This window comes from Phoenix dactylifera, chromosome 5, assembly GCF_051530095.1.
Source record: "Phoenix dactylifera cultivar Ajwa chromosome 5, Ajwa_hap1_PhDact_Kaust_v1.1, whole genome shotgun sequence".
Taxonomy (NCBI): Eukaryota; Viridiplantae; Streptophyta; class Magnoliopsida; order Arecales; family Arecaceae; genus Phoenix; species Phoenix dactylifera.
Genome location: NC_143194.1, coordinates 1,130,667 through 1,152,170, shown reverse-complemented (window position 1 = coordinate 1,152,170; position 21,504 = coordinate 1,130,667). Strand labels below are relative to the sequence as shown.

The following is a 21,504-nucleotide window of genomic DNA, read 5'->3' as shown; positions in this document are numbered from 1 at the left end:
TCGGGGTAGTTTAGGAATCTTCAGCCATTAGCTAGAAAGCGACTGCCGGTCACTGTGAGTTGCTTCGGGTCCACGGAGGAGGGAAAGGGGAAGGCAACGGGCGTCGATGAGCTCCAGCTTCCCACGGTCTCCCTCCCCGGTCCTCCTCAACATAGGTCAGAATCTCTCGAATTTTTCCTATTTAATTTGTACTTTCTTCGATTTATATGTTCCTCTCCTATAAACCGAACCAATTTAGAATCTTGCCCCTTTTTTTTGTGAATTTTATGGATTTTTTTTGGTTTTGATGGACCAGAAAAGTTGAAGACGAGCCCTCAGAATCTATTAGTTCATCATGTATTTTTGAAGAGAAATATGAATTTCTTTCGATTCGTCTGTTCTACTTCTTGAATCCTCAATCAAGGTGTAATCTTACCTGATATTTTTTGGATTTTTGTTGGTTGTAATGGACCAATTGTTGCTGGGGAACCCTAAGAATCTAATTTTTCAATACAAGCTATTGAATAAGAATGACGTTAAGCTGATTTGGCTCTTTATTTTTTTTAAAATTATTGTTTCTGGAAAAATTTATCGTTTGGAGTTCTGGGTAAGTCACGGTTGCATGAGGCAACGATTGATGAGTGTGAATGGTTTTGGGGGAACTATGAAATTGATGACTGTGTTGAGAACGATTCTGACGAGATTCAAAGATTATGCAATGGTAGTTGGATTGAGGATGCAATTGGGAAGATTTTCACTTCTTCAGCTGGGAGGTACATTGGCCACTGAATGATCAGTCTAATTTTGTTGGCACAACCTGCCAGACTCTGGCTTCCGCACTAATAGTTTATGGGTTCTAAATTCTAATACGGATCCATGAGAGGAGGTTCTCTCTACCATTCATTTATGAAGTAGTGAGGTGGATAGTTTAAGTTAATTTACAATAATTTGTTGGGTGAGGATAAAGATTACTAAAATGAGTAATGGAGTTGGGGTTGATATCTCGAAGCCATTGGCTTTTAATACCTAGTAGATCTAGTGCATATTATTTGGAGGACTAGGATAAAAGCAGTAAATGAAATTGGTTTGAGTAAGAGGTAAGTTTGAGTTGAACCTAAATTTTGGTATGCTCCTTCTTCTAGTTTCTCTATTTATCTCTTTTTGCCTAACCGAGTATTAGATCAGCTTGGTTGCAACAAATATTGTATACCCAGTTAAAACAAAAATGCTTGAGAAGCTAATGCAGATCTTGTTCGCTTGGTTTATTCTCAGAGAGAAGTACCAAATATAATAATTCATCAAAAATCATAATGATTAATGCTATTTCTACCCACATCTTTATTTGTTATCCGTTTATTTGGATGTGGAAGCTGACCTGGCATGTCAGTGAAGTAGGTTCAGGTGATATGAAACACCCTTGTATGTGCTTATATGGCACTTAGCAATCATGAGTTTGTAAATTAATTTTTTAATGAAAAAAAACTTCTCTTCCTTTTTTCTCCTCTCCATCGAGTTTCTTTTCTTTTCTTTTTCTGTTTTCTGGGCATGTTATGTACAAATCTGCAGGATTTTGATGGTTGCATTGTGCCATCTTCTTTTCCCCATTTTCTTTTTACTCATATTCTATAGTATATCATTTTTTGTCGTTCGCAGGGGGGAAGAAATATGCAACAACAATTGATACACTTACTCAGCGTCAGCCTGATTCCATGATTGCAGCAATGTTTAGTGGTCGACATACTGTTTCTCGCGATTCTGAAACGGTACTATTTGATCTTTTGAAACAAGATTATTTGCATCTCTTTTAGCTCTTCTGTATGTCATTATTCTATAGATTCAGTTAGTGCTTGGTGTAAAATTGTCCAGCCTGCTGAGTTACGCTTAATGACATTCTGGAGTTGTCACTTTTTTGGGTTCCTATAGTGTAGCTATAGCCTAGCATAATTTTTGAAATCCTTTTCTTTTTTTTTTTCTTTTTTTCCATGAGAAGTATCTCTTGCGATTAAGTGTGGTGAGTGCCTCTAATATAAAGCTGTGACATTGTTTTAGGATAAAAGTTTACTGCTAATGAAGCTTAGGTACCAAACACAAGTATTAACATCGATATTAAATGACAGGCACTAAGGTATATCATATACTGTAGCAGTATTTTCTATGTTGCGCAGTATTCTTTTTTTTTCTTCGTTATGATTTGATTGGGGAGAAGGAAGAATTTCCTTAACCTGCTTAACTCGAATATTTAGATGGAAGAATTTCTGTTGTGCTTTTGGATCTGCCTTGGTTGCTGTCTCAGGTTTTCTCGCCATTAATCTTAATTTTGCATCTACTTGCTTAAGTTTAGGCAGCTCCTTAACCTCAATCATATTGATGTTTGCCTTCCCTTTTTTCTTGGAATCCTCATCCTTCGACTTCTTCCTTTTCGATTGTAACTCGATTCTCATGGCTTTTGCGCTACCTTCATCGATATCTTCAATTTTGAAGAGCTTCAGCTCCTTTCAAATGCTCTTGTGGAGATCTCTGACATATTTCATGAAGATTGCATGATCATCGTTGCTTGTGAAATTTAGTATTGTAGTCTTGGACAGATTGATTATGCTTCTGCCGCAGGTGTTGCCACTTGACTTACTGATCCTCCTCATGGCCGATTTGGTAGATTTGCTCCACGTCAAATTAGAGATGCCGTTGTTTCTCATGTACGAATTCCATCAAGTAAGGGCATAGCTGGAAAGCTTGAAGTGGGTAAAAGCTATCTTTTGGACACTAGTATATCCATACTTAGTAAAGTGGATCTCTGATTAGTCTAGCTAGTTATCCATCTTCTCTAAGTCGACACCTCCATTATATATATGAATCTTGATTCAAGTTTCGACTTTGAAAGGTTGAAAAGGGGGATTCTGAGTGCCCGCAGGTTATTTATCCTCCTTGCTAGAAAATAGATCTTTGTCTCTAGATATGGGTGACAGCTTTGCTACAGGAGTTGCTGGTGCTTGTGTTGAAGGCATGCCAATTGAAACACGGTTTCGATGAGTTGGAAAATCTTTTTTTCTAGTTGTGTGAGACATTCCTTTATCTCATTATTCATCGAAGTAGAAGCATCTATACTTGCTTTCATCCTTCGATGTACTTCAAGCACTGAGAGCCATTCTTCTATCTACTTGTACCGCTCGTGCATCTGGACCTTAAACTAAGACCCTAACAAATATAAAGGACCAAAGCTCTAATACCAATTTGATCTGATTGAGAAGAAAGAAGAATTCTCTTAACTTGCTTAACGAATCTCTCAAAAAAAAAATTAGAAGAAATAGAAAATTTAGCGAAGGTAGGATCTAGGTCCCCTTTTCTTTCTTTGATTATTCATAAACTGAGATATATAGCCTCTATTTATAATAATGAGGTTCGCTAATTTAGATTAGATTTCTTTTCTAGTTCGAACATGACTAGCTTTCCTAAAATAGATATGACTAGTGAAAATAAATATGAAAAAGCTAATATTCTACAGAAGTAAGATCTTAACTTCTATATTGATTTTGCTTTCGCCGCTCCGCCTAATTCTTCCTGGTTTGGAAGATACACCCGGTCAAAATCTTTCTCATAAAAAAATTGGTTTAACTAGCCCAACTCGGAGCTCAAATGATGGAATTTAGACATGATCGCTAGCTGTGCCGCACCCTTTTAGAGGGTGGCGTTACATCGTAGATCATGAAAAGTTATCCATTTTTTTTAAAAAAGATTATCGCAATTGGATGCCGTATGATGAAGTTATGGCCTCCGGAAGTTCGACGTGTGATTCGGTTTTCCAATGTGACAAATTTCGCTCTTAGACCCTATCTAGCACTACCAATAGTGGCCAAGGTAGTTCATATCGAGTCTTATGATTCTCCTAGATCACTTCATGATGTTTGGTTCCTTAATTTAAATTCTCAAGATACATTTGACCTTGACATAATGGTCATTTTTGACAATCGATTACCCCTATTATTTTTCATGACTAGGAAATACTCTAACATTTCTTGACCAGTTCAATCAAATACTAGTACAATATATCCATGTGTCTAAGTGTCCCGGGCATAAATATCCCTAAGTGATTGCAAAAGTTTGGGGATATTTGTAGTCATCTAATGGATCTGTATTCATGTCGGTAATTGCATTATGGATATGGAGCAAAGAGCTTGATCATGTTTTAGAAATAGTGGAGAATATTATGGAGCCTTTCGAAAAATCCTCCTAACTTATTCAAGGAGAATTGGTGAATTAAGCAAAGCAACGTAGATAACATCCACCTGCCTGCAGCATTTTTCTTGATATTCATAAACATTTTTATTTACTTTTGGTCCTTTTACCATTAGTAACCACAAAAATAAAATTAATATTATTTTGGTGATCAGCATTTTAAACACCATTCTTTATTCTTGTCTAGAAATCTAATAGAAGTATCTTTTGTGCCTTTTTCTTCACTAAGGTTTTACATCTCTGCCTTATGGTGGCTATTCTGCAAAATGAAGACTTGTTATTGCTTAGTTAATTTTTTGCCATCCATCCATTATGGTGTTACAGGACTTTCTTGATCTGCTTCAAAAAGTGGCAAACATTAATCTTTTAGTGGTTTGATGAGTTGTGATGGCTTTGTAAGCTTATAATTATATCCACTGCTGCATCTTTCATAAAGTTTTAATTTCTCGGAGATATATTTTTTGTTGTTTTATTGATAATCATTCCAGGCTTGCTATCATGTTATCAATTATTTGAATCCTACTTTTATTCTTTGATCATACTGAATTCTTGCAGGGGACAATATTTGTTGATAGGGATGGGAAACATTTCAGGCATATTCTGAATTGGTTGAGAGATGGGGTCATTCCCATGCTCAAAGACTCAGAATATCAAGAGCTGTTGCGGGAGGCTGAATACTATCAGCTACTTGTAAGTTACATTCTCCATTTTTTCAGTTGGTTAAAGGTTTGCAGTTCAGAGGCTGTGAAATCTTACTGTCAAGTGATTTCTATTAGTTGCCCAAAATAATGATTTGAAGTCCAGATGGCATACATAATCCTGTTGGAAAATGGATGAGTTCTAAGACCATGTGCACACACATAGAACATGGCTGGATCGTGATCGATCCGGAAAAGCAAATAGAAAGCAAGGTCCTTTCAGTGCTGAAATCATCACGGATGAATCCATACATAGATGCACTAAGGTTATCTAGTAGATGATGGGCATTTGAATTGTGCACCAATTTTTGTATGATTTCTTTGTATATATGTATATTTATGGATGTGCCCCCATATAGCAATTCTTGATCTGAGGGAATCTTTGGATTATCCAAACTCTTTCCTTATCGTCCATGAAATAGAAAATGATGCATTATAATTTTACAAGAAACTCTGCAAACCCAGATGGCGATTGAAAACTGCAAGAGTGCAGGGCCACCTTGGCAAAGTTTGGACATTCCATCTTTGAAATCATTCTCTATAAGAGTCTTCTACATAGAATTCTTCTTCCAGATTGAAGTTTCATTATCTTTTCCTCAGTCTTTAACATTGAGCGGCACAGAGGGATTAATCCTAGCTTACATCATCGTTATTATATTTAAGATAAAATTAAGATGGATTGATTCACCTTGGCTTTTTCTTAGATGATGCCTGATCCATCTTTTCCTCACAACCCTGGTGTGAGGTGCACACTTACGTCAAAGGAACAAGCCTTGATTTCTATGCTTCCCAATGGCATCCGGCATTTAGCTATCCAATTTGAGGTTTTTATTGTGTAATGATTTCTTGAAGCTGCCACTTTGTATGGGTTATCTAACAGCGATAGCTTGATTTACAAGCATGTTCAGGTTGCATTATCAGTTTGAGTGATTCCAAATGTATGTTAAAATCCCACTTCCCCCAAGTTAAATCCTGTCCATCAATACTAATTATGCACCCTCAAGTGCAGATAAGTTTCAATTGCTGCTGATTGCCTCCTTTTAGTATGTGCAAGTGTGTGCAAGAAAGGCAGACCCGTACATGTGCATTCAAAAAGTTTGATTGCAGATCATTGTATCAGAGCCATGAATAATGAGTTTTATACTGCCCATTTGGGATCTTAAGGTGAAAGAATAAGAACACAAGGAATATCAACTTATAACGAGTGCATGCGTCATAAGCCTAGAACCTGGGTTGACCTGGAAAGAGCAGGACTATGTGTGAATGTTAAGAAATTATATAACTGTATAAGTTTATGAAAAATTTCTCTAGCATTGATATTCAATAGAGGGACTATACTACTTACTACTAAGAAAGCAGGGAAAAGATTGATTTGATTCAATTGTGTGCCTTGAAAATGCCATTTATATTATTCTGTTGCCACTTACTGCCTCCTAATCTGAAAGGACAAAATGCATAAGTGGCAGTATTTGTTATTGAAATTTAACAAATTAGATTATCAGAAAGGCCATGCTCAGTGTCCGTTGATGTTTCATAAATATCCGGAATAATCTGTTTTTCTCCATTTCTTGTGACAAAGTGGGTTATTGGCTTCTGGTTGTCAGCATTCTTTGTTGCTTGTAGTGGTTAAAACAAGCCTTCTTCGATTATTTACAGGTGTTATCATAAATTTTTACAGGGATTGGTTGACCATATAAACACAAATTTGAATAAGAAAAAGGATGAAGATGGCTCAGAACCTGAATTAACACGTACAGAGATCATCAAATGCATTCAGTCTGAGAGAGTGAAATTTCGAGGCGTGAATCTTTCTGGTCTTAATCTTTCTAAACTAGTAAGATTTTAACGAACATTGGTTACAATGTTACATAATTATTCAACTTTGTGGAATGTATGTGCCTCCTCATTGCTTCCATCGCTGCTTTCACTTGATCTTGTTAATTTTGAAGGCTCTAAAAATGCATAGAAGCATGATGTTATCATCCAAATTTTAATCAATTTCTTATAATGGCTTACTTGCTGATGTCACTCATGTACATAAAATGTTCGTGCTAAGTTGTTAAGCATTTGCATGACAATCACCAGGCCAAATGCTAGTTTAGCTTATGTTTTAGTTACACTTTGAAAAGATATTTAAAATGAGAATCAGGACTTCACACTTTGTGCTTGATCTATGAAGATTAAAACTGTTGAGCAGGTAGCTGATGCACCTTTAAACTGTTAAGCTAAATAGTTACCTTTTTACCTTCTTTTTCCCCTTCATAGGGATCTAGCCACTCTTCAAATTTGGTGATATACCTCTTCCTGATACGAGAAAATGTTTGATACTTTTCTGAACGAAGATGAAAAACAAGTTTGGATGTTGTGATGTTTTACTTGCCTGATGTTTGATAAATCTGGCAGTCAGGGTGCATTCCTCGAATTCTTTGCTGCATGCTTGGCATTATCTATCTGAATACGAGTGCAAATCCTTGCGGCTAGATGTATAATATATTTTTTGAAGGCTGTAGTTTCTTCTTTCATTTTTAGCTCCGGCAATCTTTATACAATGATAGCGAAACAAGAATAGTGCCTATTACCTGCTACCATGATTTCTTATTGCTGATTGCTTAATCAAGCTTTTCTTCTGTTCCCTTCTGAAAGGAAGCTATATTTATGTACATGAGACTGTTTGTTTTGGTGCTTTGCAGGACCTATCATTTGTTGACTTCAGTTTTGCACGGATTCAGAATACCAACTTTTCAAATGCAAATCTCTGGAAAGCTAGATTTGGGGTAGGTTGTTTACATACTAGTTTTGCCACAAAATGATGTTTCAATAGCCTGGTTTGTGGGTCAAATGCCTTTGCCTTCAGTGCGAGCTTCTCTTGCTGTCCAAAAATTGTACTAAACTAAGTTGTTTCACTGCCTTCATACCATGGTATGCCGTATTGGCCCGAATTGGGCAGTACGGGGCATACCGTACCGGGTCGGTACCAGTATCCAATACGGGTGGCGTACCGATACTTAGTATGCCAAAAAAACTCCATACCGTACCATACAGATACTGTGTTAGTATGACACCGGTACGGGATCTGGTACCGAGACGGCAAACCTTGCTTTATACCTTTGTCTTTATAATCAACTCAGGACAAATCCCATTTCTGGCTAGCTATTTTTCATCTTACTTTTGTGGCTGGATAAAGAAAATCCAACTACTTGTTTCTAGCAAATAATTTTATCTACTTTTATGCATCATACATTAGTATATGTTAATGTGGCTTCTTTTATCTTCCAAATAGGATGCGGAAGCAGAAGGTTCTATTTTTCAAGATGCAAATTTGCGTGAGTAAGATACTTTGTCAACAAATTGCCAATATATTTATTTTATGTTTAATTTTGTATAACTGAGCTTCCTGATATGGAGCATAATTCTAACATTCAACTTTTGATAATGAACGGAGGTATTCCATCATGTCCATTAACTCAAAAAGAATTTTAAAAAAAGAACGGGGAACAACACGACATGGTATATTCATGAAGTATGACTATCTGCTGGAAACAGACTTTCCTGATTGCTCGTGCATATTTGCCTGTTCATGTGCATTTTTGCACTTTAGATGTACATAGCTCTTTCTTCTCCACATTGTGGGTATCTATGTTCATGTGCATTTTTGCACTTTAGATGTACATAGCTTTCTTCTCCACATTGTGGGTATCTAATCTCGTGCCTTTAGTTGTTTGGCATGTTCTTTCAACATGAGTATGAGCATGAGGATGCTATTTTTATGTCTTTTGCGTGACACTTTAATATCTTAGTGCAAAGGCCACGATATGTTTTCAATCAGTACCTATCCAGTTCATTTCAACCAAGGTTCGCCGTATCGGTACCAGACCCTGTACTGGTGCCACACTAGCATAGTATCGGTACGGTATGGTATGAGATTTTTTGACGTATCGAGGGTTGGTACACCACCCCTACTGGTACCGGTACCGGTACCGGTACCAAACCGATATGGTACGGTACGGTACGGCACACCATGATTTCAACATTGAGATACTTCTTCATATTGGCTTATTGGCTTTATGTTCCCCTGAAGTCCGGTCCAATTCCTTCTTCGTTTTACTCACTGTTGATCCTAGAATTACTAATGAGCATTTCTTATCTAGCTATGAGGCATCTTCCGTTGCATTTCCTTACTTTTTTAGATTTAGTCTACTCCCAACAGTTTTGATCCTTTACTGCAACCATTCTTGCTTGTTTAGAAGCCATGTGGTATTAAGCGGCTGTTCAAAATCTGGAGCAGGAAGTCTGCTTAGCCAAGCAACACCAATATAATTAGAGACTCATACTTGTGACCTTGTTTACATTCTTGCATGAAGGTACCCATCAATTGGAAATAGGTCCTCATACTCAAGAAATGCTTTGGTGACTTGGTGGCCTCCTTCAAAGCTTGTTTGATTGCCATGGTTTTACCTTGGCCTGGGACTTTGATTAGTCTGAGGACTTGACTGTTGGGTATAAAATAAAAATGTTTCTGGTTTCATGGTTTCTCTTCATGGTTGACTTTCTCAGTACTTCTATACTTTATGATGGGCAGTTTAAGAAAATATAGTCATCTGCTCAATATCAATTATATAATAATACTCTGATGCTCTTATAAGAAATAGCATATTTGGTGTTAATTTGAGATCGAAAGACTTTGGGCCGCTCTGCTTGTTTATGTGCCTCAAAGGCTCTCTCTATGAGATACTACTATCACACAGTACACCCGTATTCCAACTATTGGCTCATTTTTGACAGCCCTAATGTAGCTTCCTTGAACTTCATCCCACTGATGATGTCCCTTTTTAGGATCTCTCCTCTTGGTCACTGATCATGTTGAACTCATGATCTCACCATCTATCTTTGTGCATCAGTTCATGTAGTGAATCTTACTGTCAGTGCTCAAACTATCCATTATGTGACTCTCCTTCTCGGTACATCCAAGTGACCATACTTATTCTCTTTTCTTCATTATTAACTAGTCTCTTAACCTCAAAGCTGATATCAATGTTGAGCTTCTAATCGATCTGGTCATTTCCTGATACTTGCTTTTGCATCTTCCAAGAGATTTGCATGTTTCCTAGAAGAGTAAACAGGTGAAATTGTCTCTCACTTTAGCATAGGTTTCAGGTAAACAGCAATGCTTCTTCGTTGACTTTGGCATCTTCTCCAATCATTAACCTTTTTCACAAACAAACGAAGCACATGGACATTAGTTTTAAAGTTTGTGGCGTATATTCTCATACTCAGTTCCAACCCAATACCTAGCTTACCTAGCAACTTGTAGGTTTCTTGTTGCCACCAAGTCCTTCCACTATTTTTGAGATGGACTTTCAATCATTGATGATGGTTAGTTTAAGAAGAAGATTATATATACTAACGTTAAAATTATTTTCCGATATTTAATGTATGTACATTCATTACTGCATCCATGAACCATATAAACATGTTATATATGTGAATTTGTGTCCTACTGCAATTATTTATATTATTATATTGTCCCTTTTATGGATTTTTGTGGTTTCTCAACCTGATTCATTGGCATATGGTTCAATTGCTCTTGTATATGCTTTTGTTGGTGAATTGACTAATTCCAAAATTCTCTAGTCCTGGAACTGTCTATTGAATGTCATTAGGCATCGCTTCCATGAAAAAATTATACAATGGCATGAGAAAAGGAAAATGCTTACAAATAACTGAGTTAGTTGCTACTTAGAAATATCATGGTTAGGCTCTATATGGTGTTGACATATGGCAGACCCACGTAAACATCTGTATAAGAAAATGAGGGCTTCATTCACTTCCTATTTGCCTGTTCTGAGCATGTTGCAGAGATACGGTTTCCCTTGTTTCAAGTGATTCTGTCTGAGAACATGCCAAGAGGCACCGATGTCCTACTAATATGCTCCAAGTGACATGCACAAGATTGATTGTGGCTCTTATATCTCACAACTGGAAAATGGGGCTTAAGTTATATTTTGTCAGTAATTTGGTATATAAAATGGTACATTTGTGCTTATTCACACACAAAGAAACATTTCTTTGGCTATTTATTGGAAATATGGATGACACCATTGTCCATGCAAACAATCCAGATATTAATGGTCACTTCTATTCTTGGTGATACATATAGAAACAATGGCACACACAGGCAACAATTTGGATTATGTTATGCCTCCAGTGCTTGTCAGGGTCTTAAGGTTCATATCTACACTTTCCACCACCTGGAGTAGAAGAGAGAAGATTCTAGGGTGAGGGTTGGGAGGGTGAGAGGCTAGTTTTCTGAAAGAAACAGATACTGCATATAAAATTATTTTGGATCAACATTATCCATCTTTTTTGTTGAAAAGAACTTGTTCTTCCTAGTACAGATGTGAGCTTAGTGGGGCAAATCTTCGTGGAGTTGTGTTGGATAGAGCTAATCTTCAGAGTGCAAATCTGCAAGGTTGGTTGTTTGTCATCTTTGATTATTTTCCTAAGTATTTATTTCGTCTTTTTGCTAATTTTGTTTGTTGATTATGTCCATTTATCATGTTTGGTCTATTGTTTGTATTTGCTTGTCTTACGTCCATTCTCATAACTTTACAGTGGTTATGCTCCAAAGACTAACATATCTTTGGTGAAATTTCCATAACAACCATTTTAGTGTCTGTAACTCCCTGCTCTTTATTCTGTTTTCTAGTATTTGACTATTTTTAACTTTTGACATTTCCAAACTGCCATCTGTAAAAACTGTGCCTAAATCAGCTGCTAGAGGACGTTAAATAAGAAATAAATGCTTTTGCACCTTCTGGCACATATTCTACAATCTTGTTTGTATTAACATATATTGAAAGACCCAAAGTAAGCTATTTTCTAATTGTGAAGATGTTTTCTTACTAACCAACTTGGCTACAATTATTTTAACATAGAACTGACTGAACCTTATGAAAGTATGGAGGAGCATATGTGCTAAAAGTTCCATGATTCTGCAGATGCATGCTTGATAAAGTGTAGCTTCTGTGAAGCTGATCTTCGTTCCGCACATTTACAGGTCAGTGCATCTCTTTATATTATTTAATTGCTTCTTCAATTTCCTGTGTCTGTAACAGCTTGGGCTGCTATTGGGCCAGCATGTGGCTTGATACTTCGGGCTGGGGTTATGGCCAGGCCTGTTGAAATTTTGGATTTGCTTGGTCCAGCTTGGCTCACTAGCAGCGCTGCTACCAGTAAAGTACAATTTTTATTGTGGCACGTAGACTTGGTTATTATGTTCTGTCGCTTTAGTTATCCCTTCATAACATTGAAAGATCTGCTGTGGAAATATGATCTAGAATAGCCTAAGAGATTTCTTATAACATAGAAGTAAACAGATGTTTTCTTATTATTTTGTGGGATAAAGGATAAGTAAGATAGAAGGAAGACAATTAAGGCATAATTGCACCTTTCTTTGACAAGTCTTTGATGGTATTAGACAAAAAACCAGACGTTTTGAATCATTACTGACTAAATTCATGAACTCTTGCCAATACTGCAGAACTCTTCTGAAGAAGAATATTGTTCGCAAACTGACATTATTTGATGTTATATAGACTCTGTTAGTGTGGGGTTTTATGAAGGACTTAAGTCTTGAAAGTTAATTATATGAACAGTTAACTTATATATGATTAAACCTGGTCACATAGTGAAGATTAATGCCCTGGAAAAACTATTCATGGCTTACTAATTCGATTAAAACACAGTAAAATTTCATTCAGCTGAGGTACCATTCTGCTAAGGTATCCTAAAGCATATGTAATATTTGTAAGAAATGGGCATGTGGAACTTTATCACAGCATTTTTGTTTTAGAGTCTTTAGACTGTATTTCAAATTGTTGATGGAAAGACTCCATAATAACCAAAACGATCAACATCATTCCTTTTCGTTCTGTAAGATCTCTTGTATTTTATTGCACAACATGAGGTTTTAACGTTAGCTGTTAGTTTGATGTTTAGCTGACTGTGATGGTGAATGAAAATTATTTCCATTCATACATATGAATGCAAACAATTCAATATTTATTTATTTCTTATTACATGGGCTCCTTTTTGAATCAAGTTTTCCTTATTTATTTATTTTTTATTTGCAGTTGGAAAGGAGTTTATTTCTTGTCTTCTTGCGATCTGTAATATATGCTTCCAATTATAGAACCAACAAAATTACATTTTAGTATAATTTTGGCATACAAAAAGATGTCTTTTTAATTGGACATTCAATTGGAACATCACTTTTGATCAGAGCATTACAATCTCTATGAGATAACCAAAAGATCTAAACAAAACCATATTTTCTTCCCTAAATCAACATTGACAATTTTTTTGACCTACAAAACTTCATGAATAATCCGTTTTGGATAACAAACATGCTTTGAACACTTGATCCTACTTTCAGATCTTCATTTGTGACAATTTGAAATGGTAGGAGCTAAGCTCTATTTTGATATGAATCATACTCCATAAAGTGGATACTTCATGTGAGAATCACTGAGCTGACAATCGTGAGATACAGCGTGTGGACTGTAATTTGATCTCTCCATCAAACTCCTCAAAATCACAGGCTTGTGAGACAAGAATGAAAATATCAGCAAATGATGATTTATCATAAATTCATCTTATGTTCTAGCCTATGGTATGACACAATGGAAATGAGAAGCTCTAACACCAAAGCTAACCATATTGTAGACAAGTGGGTGGATGAAAGAAGGAAAACGTGCATGTTTTTTTTTTTTTTGTTATGTCATTGGGAGAAAGGATGGCTAAAGAAGATGCGATGGGATAGCTAAAAAAATAGTTGTAAATGCAAACTTTTCTTCACAGACAAGAATCAATGCCTCACCGTATCTTGAACAAGACCTCAAAGAGGTTACACTATCAAGTAAATGGTTTCTTTGAGTCTCACCAACTGGACTATTGGTCTCAGCAAGATAAGAAAACTAAACTGATGAATAATATATTTCAATAACCAAAATTATCTATGCACAAACCTTGTGTGGATAGGCTTTTACAAAGATTGAACTCTTAAAATTCTTTAAATCATTGTCTTAAATTTGAAACAATCCCAAGCATGGTTTGGTCAGTACCTATACTCGGCACCATGCTGCTATAGTGTCAGCATGGGTCAGTTCGTGGTACTGATGCTCGATACACCCCCTATTGAGTATCAATTTGCTTCTGGTATGGTATTGTATGGTATGCTTAGTACTAGGTGGTATGGTTCAGAACAGTGAACCATAATCTCAAGTGCTAACCATAATAAAACAACTTAAACAAACCAAAAAGTAAACTACATCTCTTGGGTGTCATTTGACCGCTAAAGGCATGGTAACCTTGTTAAGCATTCCTGAAGTCAAACACTTCCCAAACATTTTCGAGAGTTACATTTAAATTCATGTAAATTTACTAAAATGAATTAAAAGACTAAGTTATCTCCTTGGAAAGTTGGAATCATCTGATGAAGCATATACCTCTAAGTTCAAGATAATCTAATCTAGGTAATAACTGTGTCTTCATAAAAATTCAGCATAAAATGAATCCTTGATAAGCCAAAATATGCTCCCAAATTAAATTGCCATTATCTGCCACTACATATTTATCAGCATCTGCACTTTATGAATTTTCGTGGTTTGCTGACTTGGATTTTGTCAAAAGTGTAATGATCTGACTGTTGAAATTCTTCAGAGTGCAAAGCTTACGGATGCCAATCTTAAAGGAGCTAATCTGGAAGGAGCCAATCTAAAGGTAAAATATTTTATTTTGCTATTGTTCATGTACACAAGGAGATGGCTGGGGACCAAGATTATTCTTCTAAAGAACCTAATTATTTATGCTCTATTCATACTAGAATTCTTTTCTTTGACTTTCTAAGCATTCTAGGTGCAATTTTTTCTGTGTATTGGTGAGATGTTGCATCTTCCAATGGGTTCTTTATTTGATCAACATCTGCATTTCCATAAAATTAATATGTACATTGAGCATGTCACAAGGAGAGGAAATGTTGTACAAAATAATGAAACATGTATGACACATATAAACAAACCATTATATCTGGAGAACTTATTTTTTGCAATAATGTACTTTGTGCATTAATGTTGGGGTTGAGTCAGTTTAACATATTTATATGGTATAGTCTGGATCAATGTGAGCAGAAAAGTTTGAAGAGGCCCCACTGAGGATAACAACTCAGATTTGTATTGAAGGGTCACAAAAGTGGTGGGGGAGGCTAATGTATCCTTTATGGAAATTCAGCCTAAGATTTGGAAAAGCTATCATTGACCAAGAATGCAGACATTTGGGACAAATGAAGGGGACGCTTCATAAAAGCAGCCGCATATAGTTTGTAGGGGGCCTTGATTCAATTTTGCTCATACATTTCTCCCAATTTGCTTAAAAAACATTTCCTCCTTGAGCAAGTTGTGTATGATCCTTGGAATTGCAAGTTGGGAATCCTTCAATTGCATATCTGCAAAGCCCGTGTCAACCTTCTCTGCATTGAACAACAATGACCAGTTGAGAACATTTCATGGAGGTATATCTAAAGGTGTTAAACGGTTTGAACTTCTACTGATCTTTTACTAGCATGTATTTATGATCTGTTTCTTAATCCTAAATTCCATGACAAAATTGGCCCATTTTGCAAAAGCCTCCACTACAGCTTCCTTGGTCTAATTAATAAATTCAATTGCCGGTGTTCTTCATCTTCTGACAAAACATACTCCTTTAGGCTTTAGATGTGTTGTTATTCTCAGTGCATTGTCATGTCGTTTTCATCTCCCTGCCCTTGAGTTTCTACCAGTATGATCTTCTTTATTTGTTAAGTACTGTTTCATGACGTTTTAAGGGAAGACATGGACTTTGAAACTTATTTGTTTACCTAAAAGAGAATCTTTGCTAATTTAAAAGCCAACCAATCAGAACAAAATATTGTCAAAATGATTACTACTTATCTGTAGTTTAGATTCTCATGAAAAATGGGTTGATATTTCAATCTTCATCTGACTTGTAGGGTGCAAAGCTGAATGGTACAAATTTGCAAGGTGCAAATCTTCAACGGGCTTACTTGCGGGATGTTGATTTACGTGATACTGTAAGTTATAATTCTTGATCTAAATGCTCGATCATATTGAGTCACCAATATTTAATTCATTGTGTTTTTTGGAAGGATTGAATTACCATGTGCTGGTTTCATGCCAGCATGGCAAAATGGTACGTATTGTGCTGGTGCTTCGCATGCACGAGCATCATGGCATGCCATGAACTGGCACAGATTTGGTACTGTGCCAGTGCTGCATCTGGTAAGGGACTGAGATGGTATATACGGTACCTGATTTGTTTTGCTGACTGGCACTTTGGTACATGGCTATTAGGATCTGTAAGTTAGGTTCGACAGAGAGATCTGATGACACGACCACTTTCCTCTGGAATTACATCTAGGGTTAGGTTATCCAACAAGTTCAATTGTATCTTTTTCTCTTGCAAATGTTTTGAATGCCAAAAAAAAATGATGCTGATATTCTGAAGTCTTTCCCTTTGAACAAACAATTATACTGGTAATTCAAATTCATGACTTATTACATTCCCTGGTGCATTGGATCCTATTCTTATGTTAATATGTAGGGAACCATTATGGTCTAACATGGAATACGTTAAATTAGTAAAGTTCCATATGTCCAGCTTGTATGCTGCCAAAACTCTCTTTGTACTTAAATTTAATTTGTACAGCAATTCATATAACAAATAATTTCTTCAGTTTCTCTTTAATCTGTCAATTGCATTTGATTGCCATTTCTGTCCATTGCTTACTAAATAAATAGATTTCAGAATACCTGATTTACTTAATCAGTTTAGACATTCACCCCAATTCCTTCATTAATTTGGTGTGGTGGCTAATCTTTGCTAATTGTTTTATTGATTAACAATTCTTGTAGATAACAAATTTCAAGGGACATTTTGATAATGTTAACAGTCAACTTCCTTTTTTCGCATCAAACTAGCATATTGAGATTCAGGCATGATGACGGCACTAATTGAAGTTTACAGCTGAAAACTCACTAGTCTCATGATCTCATCATTGTTAATTATTGCACTCGTCTCTAGAGATGTTTTTTCCGGTTGCTTTATTTTGTATGCATTTCTTCTAGTCAAAGATAACTACAGATATTCTATCACAAGCAACTGAACATTTTCAGTCTACATCCACATGCAACAAAAGTAACAAGGCATTCGTTTAATGATAACTCGGGTGTAGCTTAATTCTCTCAACTCATCATGACCAATCCTTGCACATATCACTAGATTTGCCAATTATCTCCGTTGCCTATGGATCTTGTACCATTTCTGCTGCTGCACCCAATGTGTTTTTCATTCTCTCATTTAGCAACAAGAAAATTATGCATGATAATATTGATTTGGAAAACATACATGATTCAGTATGCAGTGATTAGTTTCATATGCAATACATTTTTTCGGTACTTACAGAGTTATTTAATCTTATTTATTCAATATAACTATGACCAAAGTACCAAATTGTGTCATTTTCGCTCATTTAAAACTTTTTCCAAGTCTAGGAGAACATTATGGTTCCTCCCTACTACCATGATTTTGAACTGCACAAGATGGTGAGAACCATACAAGTAATTGGTCTTTGCAGGTTTTAAAACAGGCTCATATCCTGCCTAAAGTTACCTTGCCCACAAATTATGAGTCTCATTTAGAGGGTTGATGTCAGGTAGAGATTTGGTTGGAAACATTTTGAAATGTATGCGGTCTATTTCTTGATCCATAATGCACATCCCATGTGAATGACACGAAGCATGTTGGTTCTATTTATCATAGCTCTTTCGGTTCACATTCTTTAACAAACATGCTTGTGGGCCTCCTTGATAGCCTTCTTTTACTTCAAATTTTGTAATTCTATGCTCAGTATCCTAGCATAGCACCATGGAGTGGCTTGAAAAAGTAAAAGTCCTTTAAATTGTAGAGATCTATATAGATGATTTTTCCTCTTTCAGATAATCATTATTGTAATACTTCTCTATGCGCACTATGAGATAGCAATAAGCATATATGCTGATTAATTGGTGACAAACTATCTTTTCATTGTTGGATACAGTCACCTTCTTTTAATGCATATCTTTGTAATTCTTGCTTCTGAATCTTCATCCAATTATCTAATGTCATCCATCCTTCCTAGCCTTTACATGTCTAAGGTCCTTTGTTTATTTTGATCTTAGATCTCTATTCCATTCAATAGCAGGCAGTTCACCAGCTTATTTTCAATAGGTTTCTCTCTGTAACAAGCTTGTGTCGTCTGTAATCTCATAATGATACCCATTTTCCCCAGCATTCTCTTTTCCATGTTGCTTTTATACATGTCACAGTTAAAATTATCAATGTTATATGTCGTGTATCCTGTATTTTTCCTCATTGTTTTTCATGTAATGTTAGTTGCAAATATTAATATCAATAAATAGAAGAAGATAAACAATGATGGCTTTCAATTAATTGTAGCCATAGTTTCTTAAAATTTTCCATCCAATTTTGTACCATAAATATATTCCAACCAGTCAGAGGGGAGGAAAAGATAAAATAACTCTTCTCGTTTTCCTCTAAAATAGAAAACAAAGAAGAAATGAGCTTGATTAGGTTCCAATGTTGGAAAGCAGCAGCGACCCGTTGCATTGCAGGCTGATCTGGCATATGCTTTATTTATTGTCATTATCTTTTATTATGCAAAACAGCAATTGGAGGGAGCTAGGCTTGGTGGTGCAAATCTACTGGGAGCCATCAGATAATTCAGTGGCAGCAGAATATTCAACAGAACCTCCCATCCAAGGAAACATGAGTGATTTATACATTGACCTGTCTTGAGACTGCAAATGTTCTATGAAGTACCTATATGAGATGGTCTCCTAGTCCCCCTTGTGCTGTACTACTTTGAATATTGCTTTCCCATGATGAAGAAACTTGGAACGGTTTTATCTTTTTGTTGTACGAGAGTTGCTTGTAATTATGCCATTGAAACACAATGGAGTTCGAAAGTGCTATCTAGATGGGAGAAAATTTGTTGTTGCAGATATTTTCTGAAAATGGGAAATGCATTTGGATTTAAGCTTTTTGTTCCCCACTATACCCTATGCTATATTGTTTGTGTATTTCCTCGCTGCTCGAGCATCTTCGAAGTGTCTTATTTAAGAACCCAGATCCACTGAAGTTGGTGTTTAAGGAAAAGGAGTATAAAGGATGGGGAGAGACCGATTGGGGCTTGTTTTCATTATACTATTTTTTTTTAGGTATATATAGAATTAGATCATGGATATGAGTAATGTTCATTATTATGTTAAAGCAGTCGTGCCGCTCCTCTAATAGAGATTTTATTGGGGACCATTATTATTTTCTCGATATTTTATAAACTTTTATTATGACATATGATATGACGACGTGAACAATAAAACTTCATTTTTTGAAAGGATTTAATCAAAGGGTGGATTAGCAATGCAGTTGCCTTATTTGTATTCTGCTATGGCTAATAACAATAAATTATGCTGGTGTTGTTAAGGTTAGAATTTTGGAGCAAACCTGAGCTCGATCAAGCCCAGGTCTAATCAAAGCTTAACTTTAAATTAATTTTGATCTTGAAATTTGAGATCATTGTTAGTTTGTTTGAGCTCTAGCCTTCTTAAACAATTATTATCTTTGTCAAATAGAAATGAACTCTAGCTTGAATCAAGCTCCAGCGAACCTTGATTATGGATTCAACAATTGTTTATATGCTTATATGTGGAGACATAGACATCTTTTGTGAATGTAAATATTTCTTTTGTCTTTATAGGAATAGAGATGCACATAATTGTTAATGTAATGTAGAGTATATGTTGCACAGTGCAGACACGCCCACTGCAAATTTGATCCTTGCTGAGTGGAGTTTGATGATTCTGGTTTATTTATACTTGGATGAAACTAACCATGAGTCTTTAAACTAGCTTCAAGCTAAGCTCCATCATGTTTTAACCAAGCTTAATTAGAGGAGGACATCCTAGATGTAGTCATAGCAAGATGGAGGGCAACATGAGCTCAGGTCCAGTTCAAAGCGCATCATCAGATTTCCCCACTTCTGTCTGAAAATTTAAATATGATTATGGATTATAATTTAAATGTGATCGTCAATCGAATCTTATGTGAAATGTCTTGTTGATCATATCGAGATGTTTGATGTTTTATTTTCTTGCATAGTATATTTATAATATATATAATCAACTTAAACATGGTTAACAGGATTTTTGTTTGGATCATTCTACAAACTATAGGCCACATCCTGCATTAATGCTGCTTTAAAATAAATCTTTCTCTTTAGGTTGACCTACCAATAAAAAATTCAACAAGACGACTATTCTTTTAGAGCTATGATCCACCTCCACCACTAGAACCTTCACTTTGGATGATGCCAGTCTCATCATCACCTCTTCATAATGGCAGTGGTAAGAAATTCCATAATGGCAATTAGGTAAAAATATAAATGATACATATTACCCACACATTGGCACAAGCCATTATCATTGTGGATATTATGCTTATTGTGAAACTTATTTAGCATATTGGGCTTGTAACATGGATATTGAGAAATATTGGAGAGCATTTATCTGGCTATTGTGATTGGGGATACATGAACAATTTTATTGCCATTTGGTACCTTGGTGAACTACGATTGAAATATAAAAATAATTTATAAACTTAGAGTTTTCATAGTAATATTTTTTGATAGTATAATAATAATAACAACATAATGTAATATAACAATACTATATAATAATCATAATAATAATAATAAGTATAATTATAACAATATAATAATACAATATTATATGATAATAATATAATATTGCTATATTATGATGCAATATTATTCAAATATTATATTAATAATAATAATAATAATAATAATATATTACTGTTATAATTTTATACTAAAATAATATCATATTATTATATCATAATGATATTAATGTTATAATAAATTTAATAATATTACAAAATATTATTGTTTTTATAATAAATATAACAATTTATATTTATTTTATTGCATGGAATGAAATATCAAATAGATAATTTATAATATCGAGGAAGAAAGCTTTACTCATGTTAGCTTCCAAGAAAAATGTTAGTTAGATGAGCATGGCATAAAATTAGAAGTGCATGGTATAAAAGAAGTTGGTAGGAATTTTCAAGATTTGAAAGTACGGGGAAGAAAGGCATCTATTTTTTCTTGCAAAATCTCTTATCTGATGAAGGTTAACAATAGCACAAAGGAGAATGTAACAAACAAATTACACAAAAGAATTTTTGAAGCATACTGAGCATCCAAAGAGAAAGTCCTCCTATCAGAAAGAGAGCGAAGGTCATCATGCGAGTGGTCAAGATCAAGCATATGAGGATTTGCATGCTTATACATGTATCTTTGTTAAGCAATCTCAGAATTTGTCAAGGTGCAGAAGAAAGTTTAGTTCCCATTCCATCACTGCAAAACAAGGGAAATGCCCTTACCATATGTACAAAGCCAGGT

The 21,504-nt window shown here is 35.4% G+C and overlaps 1 protein-coding gene across 5 annotated transcripts; it reads left to right on the top strand.

Annotated features, from left to right (window-relative positions):
• Positions 1-19: 19 nt before the first annotated feature.
• LOC103707040 (potassium channel tetramerization domain-containing protein / pentapeptide repeat-containing protein) lies at positions 20-19,056 on the top strand. 5 transcript variants are annotated; one of them, XM_008791379.5, is made up of 11 exons: positions 20-155; positions 1,633-1,742; positions 4,765-4,899; positions 6,586-6,741; positions 7,598-7,681; positions 8,188-8,234; positions 11,303-11,376; positions 11,906-11,964; positions 14,628-14,687; positions 15,952-16,032; positions 18,686-19,056. In XM_008791379.5, exons 1-11 carry the CDS (start codon positions 107-109, stop codon positions 18,737-18,739), a joined length of 909 nt encoding a protein of 302 aa, XP_008789601.3. In that variant the 5' UTR covers positions 20-106; the 3' UTR covers positions 18,740-19,056. The 5 variants fall into 5 exon arrangements, with proteins under 5 accessions (XP_008789601.3, XP_088577390.1, XP_008789619.3 ...); XM_088721264.1 differs by having other exon boundaries at positions 18,563-18,927; XM_008791397.5 differs by lacking the exon at positions 6,586-6,741.
• Positions 19,057-21,504: the final 2,448 nt, after the last annotated feature.